At 63.2% G+C, this 18,881-nt stretch overlaps 1 protein-coding gene across 3 annotated transcripts; it reads left to right on the forward strand.

Moving 5' to 3' along the window:
• Nucleotides 1-644: 644 nt before the first annotated feature.
• Nucleotides 645-16,705, forward strand: CEP131 (centrosomal protein 131). Of its 3 annotated transcripts, XM_074922128.1 has the most exons (26): nt 645-2,018; nt 2,655-2,740; nt 3,501-3,615; nt 4,020-4,138; nt 4,646-4,759; nt 4,871-5,026; nt 5,396-5,513; nt 6,299-6,415; nt 7,422-7,590; nt 7,735-7,835; nt 7,966-8,148; nt 8,502-8,693; nt 8,803-8,940; nt 9,450-9,575; nt 9,677-9,793; nt 11,043-11,072; nt 12,194-12,296; nt 12,602-12,803; nt 13,037-13,144; nt 13,280-13,397; nt 13,534-13,608; nt 13,695-13,837; nt 14,106-14,283; nt 14,371-14,567; nt 16,279-16,339; nt 16,413-16,705. In XM_074922128.1, exons 1-26 carry the CDS (start codon nt 1,842-1,844, stop codon nt 16,485-16,487), a joined length of 3,318 nt encoding a protein of 1,105 aa, XP_074778229.1. In that variant the 5' UTR covers nt 645-1,841; the 3' UTR covers nt 16,488-16,705. The 3 variants fall into 3 exon arrangements, with proteins under 3 accessions (XP_074778229.1, XP_074778230.1, XP_074778231.1); XM_074922129.1 differs by lacking the exon at nt 11,043-11,072 and having other exon boundaries at nt 8,499-8,693; XM_074922130.1 differs by lacking the exon at nt 11,043-11,072.
• The last annotated feature ends 2,176 nt before the right edge of the window (nt 16,706-18,881 follow it).

The raw sequence follows: 18,881 nt of genomic DNA on the forward strand, positions 1-18,881 counted from the left end.
GCGGAGCCGGGGGGGGCGGTTTGGGGACGCCGGCGCGGCCGTGGGGGCTCCCGGGTGCCCCAGAGCCGCCGGCGGGGCGTCGGGACCCGCAATAAACCCCCGCTCGCCTCCGGAACGTGCGAGTCCTTCCTGCGCGCCGCTGGAGCCGAGCCCCGCCCCGCGGCCCGTGCCCCGCCCATCGCCCCGCCCTCATCTCCCTGCCACGCCCATCTCCCCTTCTGGCCCCACCTCCCACCATTTCCCTATGGCGAGTTCTTCCCTAGGCCACGCCCCAAAACGCGCAGCAGCCCCTCCCTCCTCCAGCAAACCACGCCTACCAGAATGCCAATCACGTAGGCACCGCCCTTTCCCCCTCCCTCCGACGCAGGCCACGCCCCCTCCTACCGCCCTCCTCCCACCCCCTTTTACACCCCAACCTATCCCTGTGCTTCTCCTCGCCCAGCCCATCCCTTCCGATTGGCAGCCGCTTCGCCCCGCCCAATGACTGGGGCGGGCCGGCGCGCGCGGCAGCGGTAGGTTGCGCGGGAGCGAGCGCGGGGCGGCTTGAGGCGGGGGGGGGGGGGGGGGGGGGCACCGGGAGCGGGGCCTGCCGGGGGGGGCACCGGGACGGGGTGCGGGGCGCTGGGGCCTTGTAACGGCCCCGGGGCGCCTTGTGGGGCGGGGGGCTGGAGGTAGGTAAGAAGGGCGCCGGGGGCTCGGGTGAGGCCAGGGCCCGCGGCTCAAGTCCCGGCCTCGCCCTCGGTGCTGCCCCCTCAGGAGGCCCCGGCGGGGTGCGGGTCCCTCTCGGCTTCCCCTGGGCCCTTCGCGGCCCTCGGAGCCCCTCGCCCGTGTCGCCGCTCCGGCGTCGGGCCTGGGCTTGGGGCCTTGGAGGCTCGGGGCCGGGTGTCCTGAGCCTGGGCTGGGGCCGGGTCCTGGGGGCTCGGAGCCGGCTGTCCTGGGCTGGGGCCGGGTCCTGGGCGCCTCGGCCTGTGTGGCCTGAGCCCCGACTCTGGGCCTGAGCCCGGCTTTCCCGGCAGTTTCCAGCGAGAGCCTTTTGTTTACGCGGGTTGTTGGAGGCCGAGGCATTGCCGAGGGCTCCGGTGGAGCCCTAGGAGGGGGGTGAGCCCAGAGCTGCTGGGGAAGATGAGTTTAGGGACGGTTCGCGTAGCGGGACGGAAGGAAAGCAAGCGACGTCGCGGTGGGGTTTGCCTGGGGACAGCGGCAGCTCCTGGCTCGGCGTGGTGGTGGGAGGGGATGCAAAGGGGTGAAGCGGGGAGCGTGCTGCCCCCCCGGGCTGGGACGGGGGCTCAGATCTCCATGCGCCCTCCGAGAGGGCACCGCTGCTTCTGGGCAGAACTGGGGAGCGCTTGGTGGGGGAGGGATCTCTCCGGTTGCCCAGTTGCCGAGGCTGGGTGAGCTGACCCCCCTGGGCTCAGCAGAAGGGGCTGTTCTGGGCTCGGTTACCAGCCATGATGTGTATGGGGTGAAGGAGCGGGGCTTTTCTCAGCTGCCTTAGTTGCCCGTCGGCGTTTAAATGAGCATTCTGGCCCATAAATGGGGCAGCAGGACATGGGATGGCTGGGGCGTTAGGTCAAAGCAGTGAGGAGGCGGGTGCTGGTGTCGGGCACTGTGAGGAGTTCACCTGGAGCCTCTCCAGGACTCGCATTCAGGGTTTTTTTGGCATGTGAAAATACAGAGGAAGGTTTTTTGTCCCATTTGGAAACGGTTACAGCTCAGTGTGCCGGCGTTCGTAGGAGACAGCTGGGAGCAGAGTGTGTGGTTTCCTTGCCGTGCGAGACTGGAAAGTGCCTTCACTTCTCCGTCTGCACTGTGCTTCCAGGGCCCCTTCTCTCTGCTTGAGGATGAAGAGCACCCGCAGCAGCTCCTCCTTCCAGGGCGCTGGTTCTGGCGGCGTGGAGCTGAGCCTGACCGGGCTCCCCGCACCGGTCTCGCGGCGCCCTAGCAGTGCCTCTCCCGCCAAGCACATGGCGCGTTCCATCTCCGTCACCGCTGATGGCAAAGCGAAGAGGAACGCTCCGGTGAGTCCTGGGCAGGAGAGGATCCCTTCCTTGTCCTTCACATCCCTGCGCTGATTTCCTTCTGGAAACTCTCGAGTTCTTGGTATCTTCTGCTGGATGCTGTGGTGATTTTGGGCCCAGCCTGCTCCTTGCTGAGCACCGTCTGTTCTTGCTGGGGTCAGCAGGAGCTGTAGATGCAGTTTCTCACTGACCGGGGCATTCTATAAGTGTTTTTTCAGCCTAGGTGCTCACTGGGCTCTGTTAAGATCCAGTAGTGGAGAGTCTCTGCTCTCCTTGCTGAGTAATCCCTGTTGCCTTGGCAGTCTTCCTCCGCCCTTGTTTGCAGGGCAGGTAATGAGCGGGGCCGGTCTCCGCTGGGGAGCTCACGCAAAACAAAGGGGTTTGTGCTGGCTCAGCAGCAGCGCAGGAGCCCGAGAGGGAGTGGGCTGTCACTGCACTCTGTCTCAAGGTTGGCAGCTGTGGCGATGTGGGAAACATCCGTGTTTCCACCCCTGCGTTGAAGGGCTGGAAGGGTGGCACCACCAGCAGTGATACTTTAGGACTCACAAGGGGAGCCTGCCTAGGCCTGGCATCCCAGCTCTGCCTGCCCGTGCTGCTTCTTAACATCGCTGCTGAGTTTAGCTCTCTCCTCCGCAGGAAGATGGGGGATCCCGGGCGATGAACAACCTCCGGCGGTCCAACAGCACCACCCAGGTTAACCAGCGGGTGAACAGCGCGCGCAGGTACGGCTCCAGCCCCCGACACGGGTCTGTCTGTCCCGGGGATGGACTGTGGGAAACCCCACCCGTCTGTCTGACCTCCCTTGTCCTGTGAGGGAGCCAGAGCCTTTCAGAAATGTACGTTAAGTTCTGTCACACACATTGTGCGTTATAATCTGGCCTTGGAAAGCCAAGGTCTGGGGATTTGTTTGCTTTTTTTTTTTTTTTTTTTTTTTTTTGGAGGGGAGGTCACTTGTTTAGGACTTGGGGTAGTAGGTAGAGTGTATTTCTGTTGCAAAAGACTCAACCTAATTCTGAGAGACGGGACTGTTCTATTACAACAGCCCCTCGTGGACCCTCTGGACTGCACTGGGAGATGAAAGGTTCTTCTGTCTCCAGTGACCTCCTGGTGCTGTCTCTGAATCGTGATTTTTCCGTTCTCTTGTTGCCCTGTGCCCGTCCCTTTAATATATTCCATCTCCACACGTCACCCTGGAATCTAAAACTCTGTAAAACCGAATCATTCATCGATTCCGTGGTTGTGTAATGTTTCTCCATCCCTTCTCTCCCCATGGCGTGACGGCAGGCAGTAGGTGTGCCTCGGCTCTGCGCTGTGCGTGCTGTCAGCGTGCCCTGCTGCCACCAGAGCCTGCTTCTCGCAGAAGCACCCGCGCGGGATGCGAACCCTGCTGTCGCTCTCTTCTTCCCGTTTGTCTGCCTGCAATATTAACTCCTGCACACGTGTTGTCTCCTCCTCTCTGCCTTCCCCGGGCTCGGGCTAAAGCTCGGAGCAGACAGGAGACTTCCTGACCTTCTTTGAGAGCGGTTCTGGGGGAAGAAAGAAAGTGGCGAGTCTGAGCAAAACCTCCCCGGAAAAGAAAACCACGTGGAACATCTTGGTGAGGATGGGGACGTCCCGGGGCGGGTGGGCTGTCAGCTCTGCCTGCCTGAGGAGTCGGCTGCCTTTGGCGGAGGAGAGGGAGGGTTTCCCTAGGCCCGAGGAGGGGGTGGTACAGCTCATCTGCGATGGCCAGGCTGGGCCTTCCTCAGCCTGCAGTCAAAGCTGCCATGGTTGCGATGGCCAATGTGCTCAGCCTTATCTCTGGCGCAGGGCTTCTGGCCCAGCACCTCTGTGCTTCTGGCAGAGACAGGCAGAGGCACAAGCAAAGCCTCGAGGCTGCTGTGCTGTGGAACAGAGATTTCTCGTGTGGGGGAGAGAAACTGGCTTGCGAAGGAAGAGGGTGGTGCTCGAGGACGTGGGTTTGGCGCTTGCCTGCGCTCACGCCTGCTGCCTCCGTGGCAGGATGATCAGCCACGAGCGTTCCCGGGCCCCGCCGGCTCCCGCGGCGTCGAGCCACCAGCGGGCATGAGGAGGAAAGAAGCCACCATGCTCCTGGCAGCCAACTTCACTGCCAACAACAGGTAGGAGAGGCGGTGCTGAACCGGAGCTGGGCTGGTGTTGGGAGGAACTACACCTGGGTGGAGGAGGGGGTGCTGGTGCTCTGCCTCTGCCAGGGCACGGGGGTCAAGTGCGGGGCAGACCGATGGCGGTGTGTGCCAGGCTGGCTGGCCGGGATGCCTTTGGAGCTCAATGGATGCGTGGGAGAGGCTGCTGTCGCTCTAGGAGTGAGTAAAACATGAGCCCTTCAGGGCCGGGAGGGACTTAAGCCAAGGCTGCGAGTAGAATAGCCTGAAGAGCAGGCTGTGAGATCTGCTCGGGCTGTGTCTGTCTGTCTGTCTGTCTGTGCGTGGGGAGCGAGGAGTGAGCTCGAGGGAGCGGGTGAGTCTCTCGGGAGACTCCTCGCCTTGGCGGCTGCTCCAGTCGGGGCGTTGGGTTGAGGGATGTAACACAGGGAGTGTCTGTTGTCAGTGTGTCCCGTCCCCTTCGGGTCCAGCGAGTCCTAACGCCTCGTTTTCTCTCCACAAAAGGAGCAACAAGGGCGCGATGGGCAACTGTGTCACCACCATGGTGCACAACAACTACTCCACTGCCGAGAAGGGTCCTGCGCCCAAAAGCTCCAACCAGGCACCCAGTTCCCTCAAGTAAGTGTGGTGAGGTCCTGGCTGGGGGGGCTGTGCTGAGCCCCTGTTCCTGTGCAGATGTGACACGGGATGGGGCCGGATGGGGCCAAGTCGCTTCGTTTTCTCCCTTAGCAACGTCGTCAAACCGACCTCAAATGAGGATGGCGAAAGCAGCAGCTTCAGCTTCGTCAAGTCGCAGAAGAATTTCTCCAGCAACAACATCATGACCCGCAACAACAACAGCAGCCTGCCCCGGAGGAAGGAGGTGACCGAGGAGGAGGCAGAGAGGTGAGGCAGAGCCGGTGCGCGATGAGGCAGGAGGACGGTGCCAGGCGGAGGGGTGAGCTCCCAGGGACCTGGCACTGGTTTGTTCTTGTCCTGTGGGCCTCCAGATTTAGGAAGGGCCCCTCTTAGTGCACCCACAGAGGCTGATTTACCCTCCCCGTGACTTGGCTCTGCGCTTTGACCAGTCCTTATCAAAAACCCAAGAGTTCCACCCCAAAACTCAGCCTGTTGAAAGGCCTCGTGGAGTCGGGGTGTGAGGGGACAGCAGTCCCAGTGCTGTGGGCGAGCTGCCCGCGCTCTGCTGCAGCAGGACGGGGCTGGCGGCTGCAGGGGGGTCCCTGGGGGCCGCGCTGACCCTCCCTCTCCCCGCAGGTTCATCCAGCAGGTGAACTTGGCCGCCGTGACCATCCAGCGCTGGTACCGCCGCCACTCGCAGCGGCACAGGGCGGCAGCGGCGGCTCTGGGGAGGTTGTTGGCTTCCAAACGGGAGGTCAGTCCCGTCCTTTGCCTCGTAGCTCGGAGCCTTCTGACACCCGTGTCCCGCTTGCCTCGCTGACGGGGGAATTCGAGGCCCTTTAGTCACCCCCCAGCTGAGATCTGAGCAGTGGGAGACGAGCAGGCTTTGGCTTTGCGTCTAGCCAGCCCCTCTTGGTCCGGAGAGCCGGGGAGGGGCCCGTCCCTGCAGGGATGTGCTGGCCGTGCAGGGGGAAAGCCTGGCTTTGGTTCCAGGGGGTAGTTCAGGCCGGGAGTCCCTAGGCTCAGTGCTGCACGGCTCTGGTCTACCCTTCAGCTACGAGCGGGCAGATGCTTGGCAACAGCAGCACAAATCCTGCTGCATTCTTATTGTCTCGGACACGCTGGTGGCCAGAGGAGGGATCCCCTGTCTCAGCTCGTTATAGCGAATCAGTAACGAGTTGGCTCTTTAGAGAGCGACGACTCATCTGCTGCTATTTGTGTTTCTTTGTGTTTAATTATTTATCCCAATAACAAAAAGTACTGTAGCTCTTGCATGTGAGAGTCTATTTTTAAGCCTTGTCTCCTCGGTGGTTTCAGACCCAGATGACTAATAATTGCATTGAGTATCTAAAGAAAATAAGCTGCTCTGAAGTGGAGCTTTTCTGAGGGCTCTTTACCTGCACAGAGGGGAGGACGGGGGGGATGGAAAGCTTGGATACGGGCTGACCTCAGATGCAGTGTGCCCTTTCCCACTTCTCTGCTGTGGGCAGTGGGTGCTGCGGAGCGCTCAGTAACATTTTTGACCCTCCTCTCTGGAAGGAAAGGCAGCAGCAGATGGAGGAAGGGAATATCCTGGATTTACACGAGAGGAAGGACAAGGAACGCCAGAAGATCCGAGAGGAGAAGGCACGCCTGGCCAGGCGCGCTGCCATCCAGGTAGGGCCAGGGCAAGGGTGTCATGGCCTGGCTGAGGCCAGCTTGTTGGCATCTTCTTGTGAGGCAGCAAGAGAGCCTCTGCTCTGCACCTCTAGGGCTTTGCACGGAGCAGGATTAGAGCCAGCCATGGCAGTGGAGTGCTCCCTACGGAGCCGGAGGTGCCATAGAGTGGTTTCCCGTTGTGTTCCTGCCAAGCCTTGGCAGCTCCTTCAGAGCTTGCAAAGACAATGCTGGTTTCAGTCTCGGTTTTGGGAAAAGGGGTGACCGCGTTGGACCAGGGAGCTTGTAACTGCAGCTCCCCAGGGTGGCCAAGGGCAAGAATGCCCTGGGAAAGGGACCCTCCTGGTGAGCGGGGTCACTCTAGGGTGGACCGAGCGCCGCTCCGTGCCCGCTGGCAGGAAGCACTTCGCTGTCTTCACCCCGTTCTTGCAGCCCCGTTTGCAGCAGGACAGGGCCGGTGCTCCTGGGGCACAGACCGGGGGGGCTGGCACAGACTGTGGAGAGTTGTGCGTTGCCTTGCGGTAGAGCCAAAGGTTTTTTTAAAAACCCCAATTTCTCTTTGCCCTAAATGGAATCGTGTTTCGTTGGGCGGAGGGGAGGGGGGGTGTCAGGGGAGACGCAGCAGCGAGCAGCTGGAGGACGCTGAAATGCTGCAACAAGCCTTGCAGACACGTGCTTGTGCCTGAAGTGATTTCCCAAATCTCGGCTGAGGCATCGCTGCGCTGCTTGGCCCTCGGGATCCGGGGGCCCTGTACGGAGCAGCAAAGCACATGGTGCAGGGATGGCGAGCGCTGGCCAGACCCTGGCCACCACCAGAGCAGCAAAGAGAAGAGCTGCTGTTCCTGTGCCTCCCCTTTCTCCAGAGTTGTCCTTGTTAACCCCTCAGCAGCAGGCGCGCGGGTTGTTGCTGCCTCCCAGGCCCTTGCGAGAGCTCGAAGCAGGGCAGGAATGTGTCAAAACACACCCTGTGCCGGGCAGGACGCTGACGCCTTGTCTGTCCCTACAGGAACTGCACCAGAAAAGGGCCCAAAAGGCTTTGGACGCAAAGCGCTTGGCGGAAGAAGAGCTCGCGCTGGTGAAGGAGAGCAGAAGGGTAGCAAAGAAGAAATCTGCCAAACCTGCTTCTGCAAGGAACGTCAGTCCCGCCAGCAGCGTCACCAAAGCCAATAACGCTGGTGAGTCCCTTCTGCAGGTCTCTGGTGCTTTTGGAGCAGGACATGAGGGGGAGGGAGGAGGATGGAGGAGCAGTTCTCATTCTGGGGAGCTGCTTCGAGGGGGCCGGTTGTTGCAAGCGCCTGACAACAGTCTGGTTCCTGCAGAGGCCAATTTCCACTCGGTACCTGCAGAGCCAGAAGAAAGCGGCCCCGCAGACCTCGGCTCCGCGCCCTCGCGGGACCCCGGGGCAGAGGACAAGCTGCAGGTGGGTCTGGCGTTGCCTCGTGGGGCTCCTGGCACCACCTCTTCTGCCAGGGTGGCTTTGGAGCCTCCGCTGATTTCTGGGGAGATCCAGCAAATTGTTTTATTGCAAGGTGCATTGTCTTCTCCCCTAGGATGTGAGCTCCAGAGAGACGGGCGGCGAGGATCTGGAGACGGTGGTGACTGCTGTCAGCAGGGCTCAGTCCAAGGTCACGCTCAATGAGCTGCTGGACACGCTCAGGCTCTTGGAGGAAGAGCCAGAGCTGCTGCCCCCGCCGAAGCTCTTCAAGAAGGACAGATATGCCTGGATTGACGGGGTAAGCAGAGGGCCGAGGCCGGTGCATCCACCCCCTGACAGCAATGGCTGCCCGGGGAGAGCAGGTTCCCCTGGGGGCTGCCTCCTGCCAGCACCTACAGGGGCTGGAGGGTGAGAAATGCAGCTGGTTCACTGGGGGAGAGAGGCAGAGGAAGGGGGGAGGCTGGTGCAGCCAAGACTTGAGCATCTGCAGGGAGGAGCAAAACTGTGCAAGGGCGGTGGCGGGAGTGGGTTAGCACAGGCTGGTTACTGGGGTGCAGTGGGAGGACTGGGCTGCAGTGATGGGGAAGAGCCAGCACCTCTTCTCCTGAGCCTTCCCCTGGGTGCTCATTCACAGCTGTGTCTGCCCAGCAGGAGCCCAGCTCCAATTCCTTAACTGCTGACAACTTGGAGAAGTTTGGGAAGCTGAATCACTCCCCGGGGGTCCCTGAGGATGGGGCCCTGCTCTCGGAGGCCAAACTCCAAAGCATCATCAGCTTCCTGGATGAGATGGAGAAGTCGGAACAGGAGAGGCCCAGGTCAGCTGCCTCGGCCACGCAGCGGGAGGTGAGTGCTGAAGCGAGGGCCGGTCTATGCTGGAGAGGTGGAGACCCTGGGGGGAGGGTTCCGAGTGCTCCCCACCACCTTTTAATTGTTTTCTTTGTCGCTGTGACAGGGTCTCCTTTCGGAAGAGGAGCTGGCTCACTTGGAGCAGGCCTCAGCTGTTGCCACGGAGGTCACAAGCTCCATCATGAGGCTGAAGCTGGAAGTGGAGGAGAAGAAGCGAGCCATCAGCCTGCTGCAAACAGCCCTGGTGTGTGAGCCAGACGCGTTTGTGTGCCGGGGAATGAAGGCCAAGAGTCCTCAGCCCGTGTTTTCTTGGGGCAGTGACTCCGAAGCACAAGATGAGTGCTCTGTGATGAACAGGGCTTCCCAGGTGCAGCGCTCCCGGAGCTAGTGCTGAGGAGCTGGCGGGCCCGAGGGCGTGCTGCGTGGCCCCCTTCCCACTCTGGTGGGGGCTTTTCTGCCATTTCTGCCTGTTCTCACTTGAAAACCTTCCTCAGACTCCCCTCCCCGGCAGGTGCCTGACTGGTCTCTCAGGACCTGGCTGAGCTATTCTGTGCCCCCCGGGGGTTTGGGTGTCCTTGCTGACAGTGGGGCGGGAGCTGAGTCCCCGTCAGTCCCAGGGACTTTGATTTAGCTCCATTCCTCCTTGTTCTGGCCTGACGGTGCCTCCCAGGTCTGGCCGTTACCTCCTGTACACATGCTGGTGTAATTTCCCCCTCTAATGTCTTGTGGCTGTTTCTCCTCTGCATCCAAAAGGCTCAGCAGCGGGAACTGACTGTCCGACACGTCAGTCAGACCGAGAAGGAGCTCGGCCACCAGCTCAGGCTACAGAGGGAACAGTATGAGGCAGCTATCCAGAGGCATCTGGCCTTCATCGACCAGGTAATCTCTCACCCCAACTCCAAATGATGCTTCTGAAGCCAGAAGCTGAGCTGACTCTACCTTGCCTGACTGCCTGATGCCTCTTTTTCGCCCTGCTCCAGCTCATCGATGATAAGAAGGTGCTGAGCGAGAAGTGTGAGGCTGTGGTAGCTGAGCTCAAACAAGTGGACCAGAAGTACGGCAAGAAGATCACGCAGATGCAGGAGCAGCACGAGCTGGTGAGGGGACAGGGAAGGTGGCAGAGGCAGGGGGAGGAGACGTGCCATGGCCAGAGTTGGTTGGTTTTGCTCAAATGGGTCTCTGCCCGGAGCAGTACGGCCTCTCTCACCGTGGTGGTTGTTCTGGGGAGCCCTTTGTGCAGAGGAAGGCCGTGGTGCCCGTGGAGCTTTGCCCTGGCTCCCCAAGAGGCTTCTGTCCTCTGCTGCCCAAAGCCGGGCGCACGGGCCTGACCGAGAGACGGTGGCAGCTCCCAGGGGCTCTGCTGGGAAAGACCCTTCCCACACGTCCCGCTGCGGGCAGAGCTCTCCCCGGGCCGGGGGGCGACCGCGGGATCTCGCTTTGGCAGAGGCGAAAGCAGCTGCCGGCACAAACCTGCTGCTGCAGAGGAATTTGTACCCGTGGCTGTATCCTGAGCTGGGTGACTTCCACCCCCGGCGCAGGCCCAGGGCTGCGCTCAGACCTGAGTGGGGGTAAGATGATAAAGGACATGGGGTGTATCCACCGGGGTTCGCTGGGCTGTTGCCCTGACCAGCGTCCAGACACACAGAGGGCAGTTCCCCTGGCGGGGCTGGCAGCTTCCCTGGGGAGGGCAGAGAGCTCCCCTCCCGCAGACGGAGACCTCGGCTCGCCCTGTGCCGGGCCTGGCAGGAAGGCAACGCCGCTGGCTCGCAGCTCCGCCACGGGACTCATCCTGGCTCTGCTTGTCAGCCCAGTCCCTGCTCGGCCTCGGCCTTGGAGCTGCGGGCTCTGGAGCGGGGCAGGCGTTCGCCCCAGTCGGTGCCTGTTCCGACAGACGCCCCCCGCAGACAGAGCGAAGGCTCGCTTGGCTCGCTAGGCTGTACTGTTTAAACCTGAGTTTTGAGCCCGGTCAGAGGGAGAAGCCAGCGCAGGGTTGCTGTGCTGGGTGCCTGGAGGGGCCCCTTCCCGCGTAGGGGGGGGAACGGGGCTGGTTTTGCTGCCGCAGCCTGTGTGGGGCGGAGGAGGTGCCTCCGTTACCTCTGGCTCCCCGCTCGCAGCAGGGCGGCAGCACTGGGCACGGCCCAGGAGCTTGGCTCCGCTCTGCGGCCCCTTTGTTGTCCCTGTTCCCTTTGGCTGCGCCTCCCCTCGCTCCGTGGGACCCCGGCCCCCCCCAGCCCTCCCCCCCCTCACACACAGCTCTTTGGTTTTGCCTCTCCCCTCCCTGTCCCCTCTCCCCTGTGACTCTGTGGTTCCCCTTCTCTCTCCATTCCCTCCTTTCTTTCTCCCCAGGTCTGGCGCACTTTGGGCCCCTTTTGCGAGGTAAATGTGGTCTTTGCTTTTTTTTTTTTTTTTTTTTTTTCCCTGCCTTGCCCTTCTGCTCTCGCGCCCTGGCCTGCTCTGGCTCTGCAGGTGCCTGCAGGCAGCAGGGCTGGGCTGGGATCTCCCCGTCTGCAGCAGGGTCAGCCCCACCAAGGAGCTCCTTCACCACATCTCCCCAGCCCACGTGCTCAGCTGTTGCCTTTGGCCTGTCCTTGTCTTTCTGTGTGGATTTTCCTGCCCTTTTTTTTTCCCCTAAGAGCGATTCCCTAAGAGCTGTGTGGGCAGCCCCCTCCTCTCTCCGTGCCATGGCTGGGTAATGAGCTCCTGGGTGTCCAGCCAGAGCTGTGACACGTCCCACGTCCTGCACACAGATGTTGTCTGTCCGTGCTGGAACAGACCCATTTCTGGCTTGGCTTTCCATCGGCCGGTGCCTTTCTCACCAGAAACCCCAGCACAGAAATACACGGTGCTTCGACCAGCTTTTGCCAGCGGGAGTGCCGGGGAAGAGCTCCCTGGGCAGCAGGGCCTGGGTGTTTCTCCGGCTTCTGGCCGGAGCAGAGGGTCGAGAACGCAGGGAGGGCAGCGGCTGTGCCTGGGCTGTGCAGCCTCTGAGCCTTGGAAGAGTTTTGAGGTGCTGCAAGAGCTTGGTCTGCGGTGGTACCGCGATGTTGGGAGGTGTGTCTGTCTGTCTGCCCTTCTGCCAGAGGGTTTCCATGCCAGGGAGAGAGGGGAGGCTGGAGAAGAAAACAGCTTCACACACGACCCCGTGTCTGCCCTGCGTGCCGGGACGGTGGGCAGCCCCCCATTCCCCTCTGCTCTGCTGGTGCTCTCGTGGCTCAGCCAGCGAGCGTTTTCCCGAGGGTTTTGCTCTTTTCCCCCGTGCTCAGGGTCTGTGGGGCAGCAGCAGCCCCGTCCCGTGAGAGGGGACAAGGTGCTGGCAGAGCGTGCGGCTGCTTCTCCAGCCTGGGAGAACGTGCCTGGCCGGGGCTGTGCGAGTCGCCTGCCTGCAACTTGGGCTGCCTGCTCTTGCCTGCATCTTCTTTCTCGACAGCCAGGCTCCCAGGCTAATGGCTCTTCTCCCCTGGCTTGTCTCTGAATCTGTCTCATTTGCTTCTGAACAGGAGATCAAGAAACTGAAGGAACTGATGAGTGCAACCGAGAAAATCAGGCGGGAGAAGTGGATTGATGAGAAAACTAAAAAGATCAAAGAAATCACTGTGAAAGGTACGGGCACGGTCCCTTGGCGGTGGCAGGAGTCGGGCTGGTGCGGGGTCACATCCATGCTGGTCCGGGAGAGGGGCAGAGCCCGGGAGAGGAGCCTCTGCCAGCTCGGGGAAGAGCTGCTCAGCGTGGGCAGACTCTGCTCCCTGTGTTCGGTAGAGACAGATGCTAGAGAGCAAGAAAACCCGCGTGTGCTCAGCCCCTCTTTCCTACCAGCCCCTCTTTGCTGAGTTTGCAGCCTCCTCACCAGTTGGCCAAGGCCAAGGGCACCGGTGTTGGGGTCTGAACTGTCCTTCCCGCTGCCCCAGGGCTGGAGCCGGAGATCCAGAAGCTCATTGCCAAGCACAGGCAGGACATCAAGAAGCTGAAGATGCTGCACGAGGCCGAGCTGCTGCAGTCGGACGAGCGGGCTGCCCAGCGCTACGGCCGGCAAGCGGAGGAGCTGCGGGGCCTGCTGGAGCGGGAGAAGGAGGAGCAGAGCCAGCGGGAGAGGGAGCGGGCCCGACAGCGGTACGTGGGGGCTGCGCGGTGCTCTGGGGCTCACATGGGGGCGAATTCCCAATATTTGCAGCAGTTAATATCCGCAGGGAGCAGCCTCTTTACCAGCCTGAGGTGGGAGGTGCCGGTGAACCAGGGGTCAGACCAGCCCCTGGTCAGCTCTGGAGGGGATGGGATGGGGCAGGGTCGGTGGGCGGATGAATGCCTGAAGCTGGGCACGTCCCTGAGGCCGCTGTGCCCCCCAGGTGCGAGCAGCAGCTGGAGCAGGAGGAGCAGGCGCTGCAGCAGCAGCGGCGCCGGCTCTACGCCGAGGTGGCTGAGGAGAAGGAGCGGCTCAGCCAGCAAGCGGCCAGGTGAGAGGGCTCGGGAGCAGCGGGGCTGTTTTGCCCAGGCCCGGCTTTGGTGGGCAGGGGGCTGGTGCTCGGGGAGGGGGGCTGGCAAGGCCAGGCCAGCGCAGCCGTTGGGAGCTGCGGTCTGCGTGCCGGCAGGCAGAGAGCGGAGGCGGAGGAGCTGCGGCGGCAGCTGGAGGCGAGCAGCTCGGCCGTCACCAGGGCGCTGAAGGAGGAGTACGCGAAGGAGAGGGAGGAGCAGGAGAGGAGGCATCAGGTCTGTTTTTCCCCTCACCTCCGGGCCCTGGATCGCCGCTCTCGGGTGCGAGCAGTCCAGTCCCCACGCCGGGGTGGTGCCGGGGGCTGCTCCCAGCCAGCGTGGGGTGAGCAGTTGCTTTCTTATCTCTCCCCAGGCAGAAGTGAAGGTACTGAAGGACCGGCTGGAGATCGAGAAGCAGGCCTGGGAGGCGAACTACGTGAAGAAGGAGGTAACGACGAGGGCTGCCCGTCTCCAGAGGTGTCACCCTCGGGATCTGGGAGGGTTGGAAGCAACATTTGCCATCTCTGTCCCCAGGAAGCCTGGCTGCTCACCCGGGAACGGGAGCTGCGGGAGGAGGCGAGGAAGGAAAGAGATAAAGAGATCGAGTTGGTGATCCAGCGCCTGGAGGCCGACATGTCCTTGGCCAAGGAGGAGTGCGAGAGGGCAGCAGAGAACAGGTAGTGAGGAGAGGGAGGAGGGAACCTGCGAGTCCCAGCTCCTCCTGGGGTGGTCCCCTTCCCCTGAGCCCTGTGCATCTCTCCAGCAAGCTCTGGTGGGGTGAAGTTTACCTCTCGCTGAGGAAACAACCCTGGATCTCTCGTGGGGCAGATCTCCCCCCCAACTCCTTGCTGCTGTGTCAGGGTCCCTCCTGCAGCGTGATGGTGCCTGGGGACGGGCCCTGCAGTGCTGGGCTGAGCCAGACTGCGTGTCCTTTCCTCCCGTTAGGATTAAGAGGATCCGAGACAAGTACGAGGTAGAGCTCCAGGAGCTGGAGAGGTCTGAGCGGAAGCTGCAGGAGCGCTGCAACGAGCTGAAGGGGCGGCTGGCAGAGCTGGAAGGGGAGAGCATTCGTCTGCAGGGGCTGCTGAAGCACAAGGAGCAGGAGGTGGAGGAGATCCAGAAGGTGGGTGCTCCGTGCCCTGCTGCACCCCGACCCCGCATCGCCCCGTGCCTGTCAGCACATCAGTGTCCCCTCTCTGCCCTGCTGCAGGTGAGGGACCAGCTGGCCCAGGAGCGGAGCAGCCTGGCTGAAGTGATCCGGCAGGAGTTTGCCGAGAGGCTGGTGGGGACGGAGGAGGAGAACAAGCGGCTCAAGGTGGAGATGGCGGAGATGAGAGCCCGGCAGCGCCTGGAGCTGGACAGGGTAGTGCGGGAGAAGGACAAAGAGCTGGAGGAGCTTCACAGGAGGTGAGGATGCGCTGGGCTGGGCTCACAGCTGGGGCTGCGGGTGTGGAGCTCCCCGGGGTGCATTTCAGGAGCGTGTCCGCAGGGCGGCATCCTCCACAGAATCCCAGAATCATCTGGGCTGGAAAAGCCCCTGCAGCTCCTCCAGCCCAACCATGACCCTCCCCCTGACCCTTCCCAACTCCCCCAGATCCCTCAGCGCTGGCTCAGCCCGACTCTTCAACCCCTCCAGGGATCCCGGGGACTCCCCCCTGCCCTGGGCAGCCCATTCCAACGCCCAACAGCCCCTTCTGCACAGAAATCCTTCCTCAGAGCCAGCCTGACCCTGCCCTGGGCAGCTTGAGGCCATTCCCTCGGGGCCTGGCGCTGGGGCCTTGGCTCCAGAGACTCATCCCCCCTCTCTGCCCCCTCCTGGCAGGGAGTTGCAGAGGGCCAGGAGGTCTCCCCTCAGCCTCCTCTGCTCCAGACTGAACCCCCCCAGTTCCCCCAGCCGCTCCCCAGCAGACCTGTGCTCCAGATCCTCCAGTGCAGCTTCCAGTCCTGTCAGGGCAAAAGGGGCAGCGGGGTCTCACCCGAGCTGGCTGCCTGCTCAGCCACTGTCAGTCCTTTGGCCGTTGTGACTTCTAGCCTGCTCTGTGTCACTCTGTCCCCAGGGCTGCTCCCTTGTGTGCCTGGAGGACACGGTGGGCAGCTGGAGCAGCGTGAGGGCTCCTGCCAGCTCTGTTTGTGGCTGCTCCCAGGCAGGGGCACTGCAAGCCGGCCTGGTTCATGGTCAGCTCCCGGCAGGCTCTGCCCTGGGGACTGAACGATACCCGTGATTACAGCCACGGCATCTTGCTCGGTGGATTTGCCCCTCCAGAGGGGCTGGGAAACTGATTTCCCCCCTCCCCGAGCACAGGCGAGGGAGCAGCCTGCTGCTGGGTCGGGGCTGGGCCGGCTGCTGCAGAGCCACAGAGCTTGGGGACGGTTGTGGTGTCCCCAAAACGCACCAGGGCCCCGGGTCTGTGCCGTGGGGCTCGGCTCCATCCTGCACTCAGTGGAGAGACGGTGCTGGGAGCGTTGGGCAGAGCCATAAGGCTTCCTCTTCCCTCCAGCCTGCCTGCGGAGGAGGCATTTTGCAAGTAAAAGGAGAATCGGAAGGGGAAGCGCGTGGTGTCCTGCGGGAGCTCTTCCTGCGTGGGGCAGAGCCGTCCCTCCTGTCAGTGTCCCCGCGGAGCTGCTCCCCGCCAGCGGTGAGGAGAGGCTGTTGGACGAGCGCTCGGAGCTCGCTGCCCCTCCCGGGTCCTGCCGCGTGGTTCCCACCCGCTCAGAGCCTGGCTCATAACTCGGGTGTGAGATAACGAGGATCTCCTTTCCGCTTCCGTCCCTTACATCCAGCCTGGCAAAGGTTGAAACGCGGAAAGTCTGGTGCTTGGAGACCCGGGGGGAAGAGTCTGGCTGTGAGGGAGCAACCGTGGGCTTGAGAAACGGGAAAAAACTTAAAATCCCCTCCCTGTGGTCCTGTTAGTTAATTAAATTTTGTGAAGCTAATGTTCCCTTCTTCCTACAGATGACATAATGCTCACTAAAGGCGTTTGTTGCCTGTGACAGCACCCCGAGCCGCTGCTGCCGCGCCTTGGGGCGGGGGATCGGGGCTGAAATCGCCCTCCTGGGGCATGGGGCCAGCCCGGTGGTGGGGCTGGGGTCCTCAACCTCGCTCTGTCCATCTGCTCAGGGTGAAGACGGCAGTGGTGAGGAAGGAGGAGAGCGTGAGCAGCCTTCGGAAGCAGTACGAGGTGAGTGAGGGGGGCAGCCGGCCCCGCTCTGCCCCGGGGCGCAGCGAGCTCCCCCTCTCTGTGCCCCTTGCAGGCGGCTGTGCAGAGAGCCAACCGCCTCGAAGCCCTCCTGGAGCAACAGCGAAAGCAGCTGCTGGTCACCAAATGACCCCTCGCCGACGGGTAGGGCTTGGGGGTGCTCTGGGGTGCCCACTGGACCCACGTTCGGGGGGAGCGGGCACCTGGGGCTGGGCTTGGGCTCTCCCTCCCCTCCCTCCACCTTCCATTTTCACAGCCTGGTCCCGGTGCTGTGGCTGTGAGCCCGCCCGGGGCAGCCTTGGGGTGTTCGGGGGTTGTTTTAACAGTAAATCTGTGTTGGTTTCTACAGCTGTTTGTGTTTGATCTGTGTCCTCTGTGGGCACGGGGGGCTCTGCCCTGGTGCCACCCACAACTTCTTTTACTTTGCTGGTGCGGGTGGGCAGCACCCCCCTCCCTCCCCCCTGTTCCTGCGTCCCGAGACCTTCCCCGAGGTGGGATTGTGGGACCTGCGGAGCTGAGCGGGGCCTTGGGAGCTTCCTCTCGGGAGCAGCTGGAGATTTTAAGGTTGGGGGCCTGGGCTGAGCCCCCCCAATCCCGTGAGCCAGCGAGGGAGGGTGGTGGTGGGCGCTGTCACCCACAGCCCAGGCACACGGGTGCTGGCTCCGACCGTGCCGGCTCTGCTCCTTCTAAACCAAACTATCCAGGGTGCTGCGGGGCGGCGGTTTGTGGTCCCGCCGCCTCTCCTACCTGCAAATCTCTCCTCGCCCTGACAGGACGGGAAATGCCTGGGCCGGGCCGGCGGCATCTGTTTCCTCTCGGCGGGAGCTCCCCCGCAGCCTCTTCCCTCCAAGGAGGCCGGGGCTCGGGGAGGGGGCGAGCAGCTGTTGGCTCGTCCGAGCCCCGGGGGGTTCCTCATCCCTCCCCCCAGCCCGTCGCTCCTTGGGCAGCGCTGGGTGGGCTGCGGGGCTCCCTCTGCCCCCGGCAGCACTGCCGGAGCCCCCTCCCTCCCCCGGGGTGCTGCTGGGGCGCAGAGGGACCCTTTGGTGCTCCAGCCCAGCTTGGCCGCTGCCCGGCACTGGTGTTGGTCCTGGTGTGGGCTCCTGGCTGCAGCTGCGGGGGGGACGCGGTCCCACGGCCCCCGGGGATGCTGTCAGCCCCCACATGCCCCTTACCCCCACCCGTGCTTGGGCACTGGCCCGGGGTGGCGTGGCCACGGGCATCAGGGGCCAGGGGTGGGTCCTCCAGCCCCGGGGTGCTGGTGGCTGCGGCGGCGGGGCCGCATCCTGCCCGGCTCCTTTCCCCTCTGGGGCTGCTCTCCGCTCCCTCCTTGCTGAGCTCTTCCCCTCTCAGCCCTCCGACGAGGCCGGGGAGGAGCAGCGGCTCCCTTTTGCCGGGAAAAGCTGAGCCCTGGGCTTGTTTTCACTGCTCTTGCTTTTCTAACGACCGTTTCCTGAGCGCCGCTTCCGTCCTCCGCCCCTTCGCAGCCTCCCCTCCGGCCACCCCGAGCCTTTTGCCGGCGGCTCCCGGCCCCGGTTGGGTGCTGGAAGCTGCTGCGGTTAAATTGATTAATCACGCGAAATCTGGAGTGGGAGGAGAAGAGGGGGTCACCCTCCTCGCCGCCTGTCCCGCTGTGCCTGGGCGCAGCCCCCCTCGGTGACGTGCAGGATGGCAGCACCCTGGGCCCTGTCTGGCATCACCCCTGGGGGCGGTGGGCGCAGCCCTGGGTGCCCCGTGTGCCCAGCCCGGCTCCCGCAGCCTCCCCTGGGACTGGGTCCTCCCCCCGGCACTGGGTTCCTCCAGCACCTTCCCCTCCCTGCCCCTCCCCAGCGTCACCAAGGCTCATTTCTAGGCCAGTGCCCGGTTCAGGCATGAATAAATCAGCGGCGTTGCATAACCGGGGACGCAGATTTTCACCGGCTGGCTGCCTGCGCCCGGCTGCTGCGCCAGCACCGGGCACCCCCTCCCTGCACCCCAGGGGTCCCCTGGCACCGGGGTTGTCACCTACATGGCACAAGCCCCGTCCCTTGCTGGCCAGCAGCACGGCGGGCGGGGAGCCAGGCCGGCGGTGGTGCCTCTGCCAAAGATCCCCAGTTAAGGAGCCCGTGTCCCCCCCTCCCCGGGCCAGGATTAGGTGGGATGAGCGGAGCCCCTTGGCTGCCGCGGGCCCGGGAAGGAGGTCAGGAGCGCAGGGAGCTTTTGGCAGCCGCCGCGCGCGGAGATCGCGGCTCAAGCTGGTGTCTGCCCCGGAGGGGATTAGCGGCGGCCCCAGACAAATCAGCGGGAAGCCGGAGCAAGTTGGCAGGATCCGTGCGGGGTAATCTCCCCCACTAATTGGGGCCGGCGTGCTGCTCGCCTGCCTGAGACGTGGCGAGGGGACGGCGGTTGGGCTGGTGCCACCTCCTGCCTCTTGCCGGGCGCGGGGTGCGGTGGGACTGTCCCCCGCTGCAGCCTGGGGGGGTCCTGCTGGGGCTTTTGGGCTCAGCTCTTCTTTGGGATCTTCTCGTTCACAGCCACGAGGAACCAG

The sequence above is a fragment of the Athene noctua genome, chromosome 18, assembly GCF_965140245.1.
Source record: "Athene noctua chromosome 18, bAthNoc1.hap1.1, whole genome shotgun sequence".
NCBI lineage: Eukaryota > Metazoa > Chordata > Aves > Strigiformes > Strigidae > Athene > Athene noctua.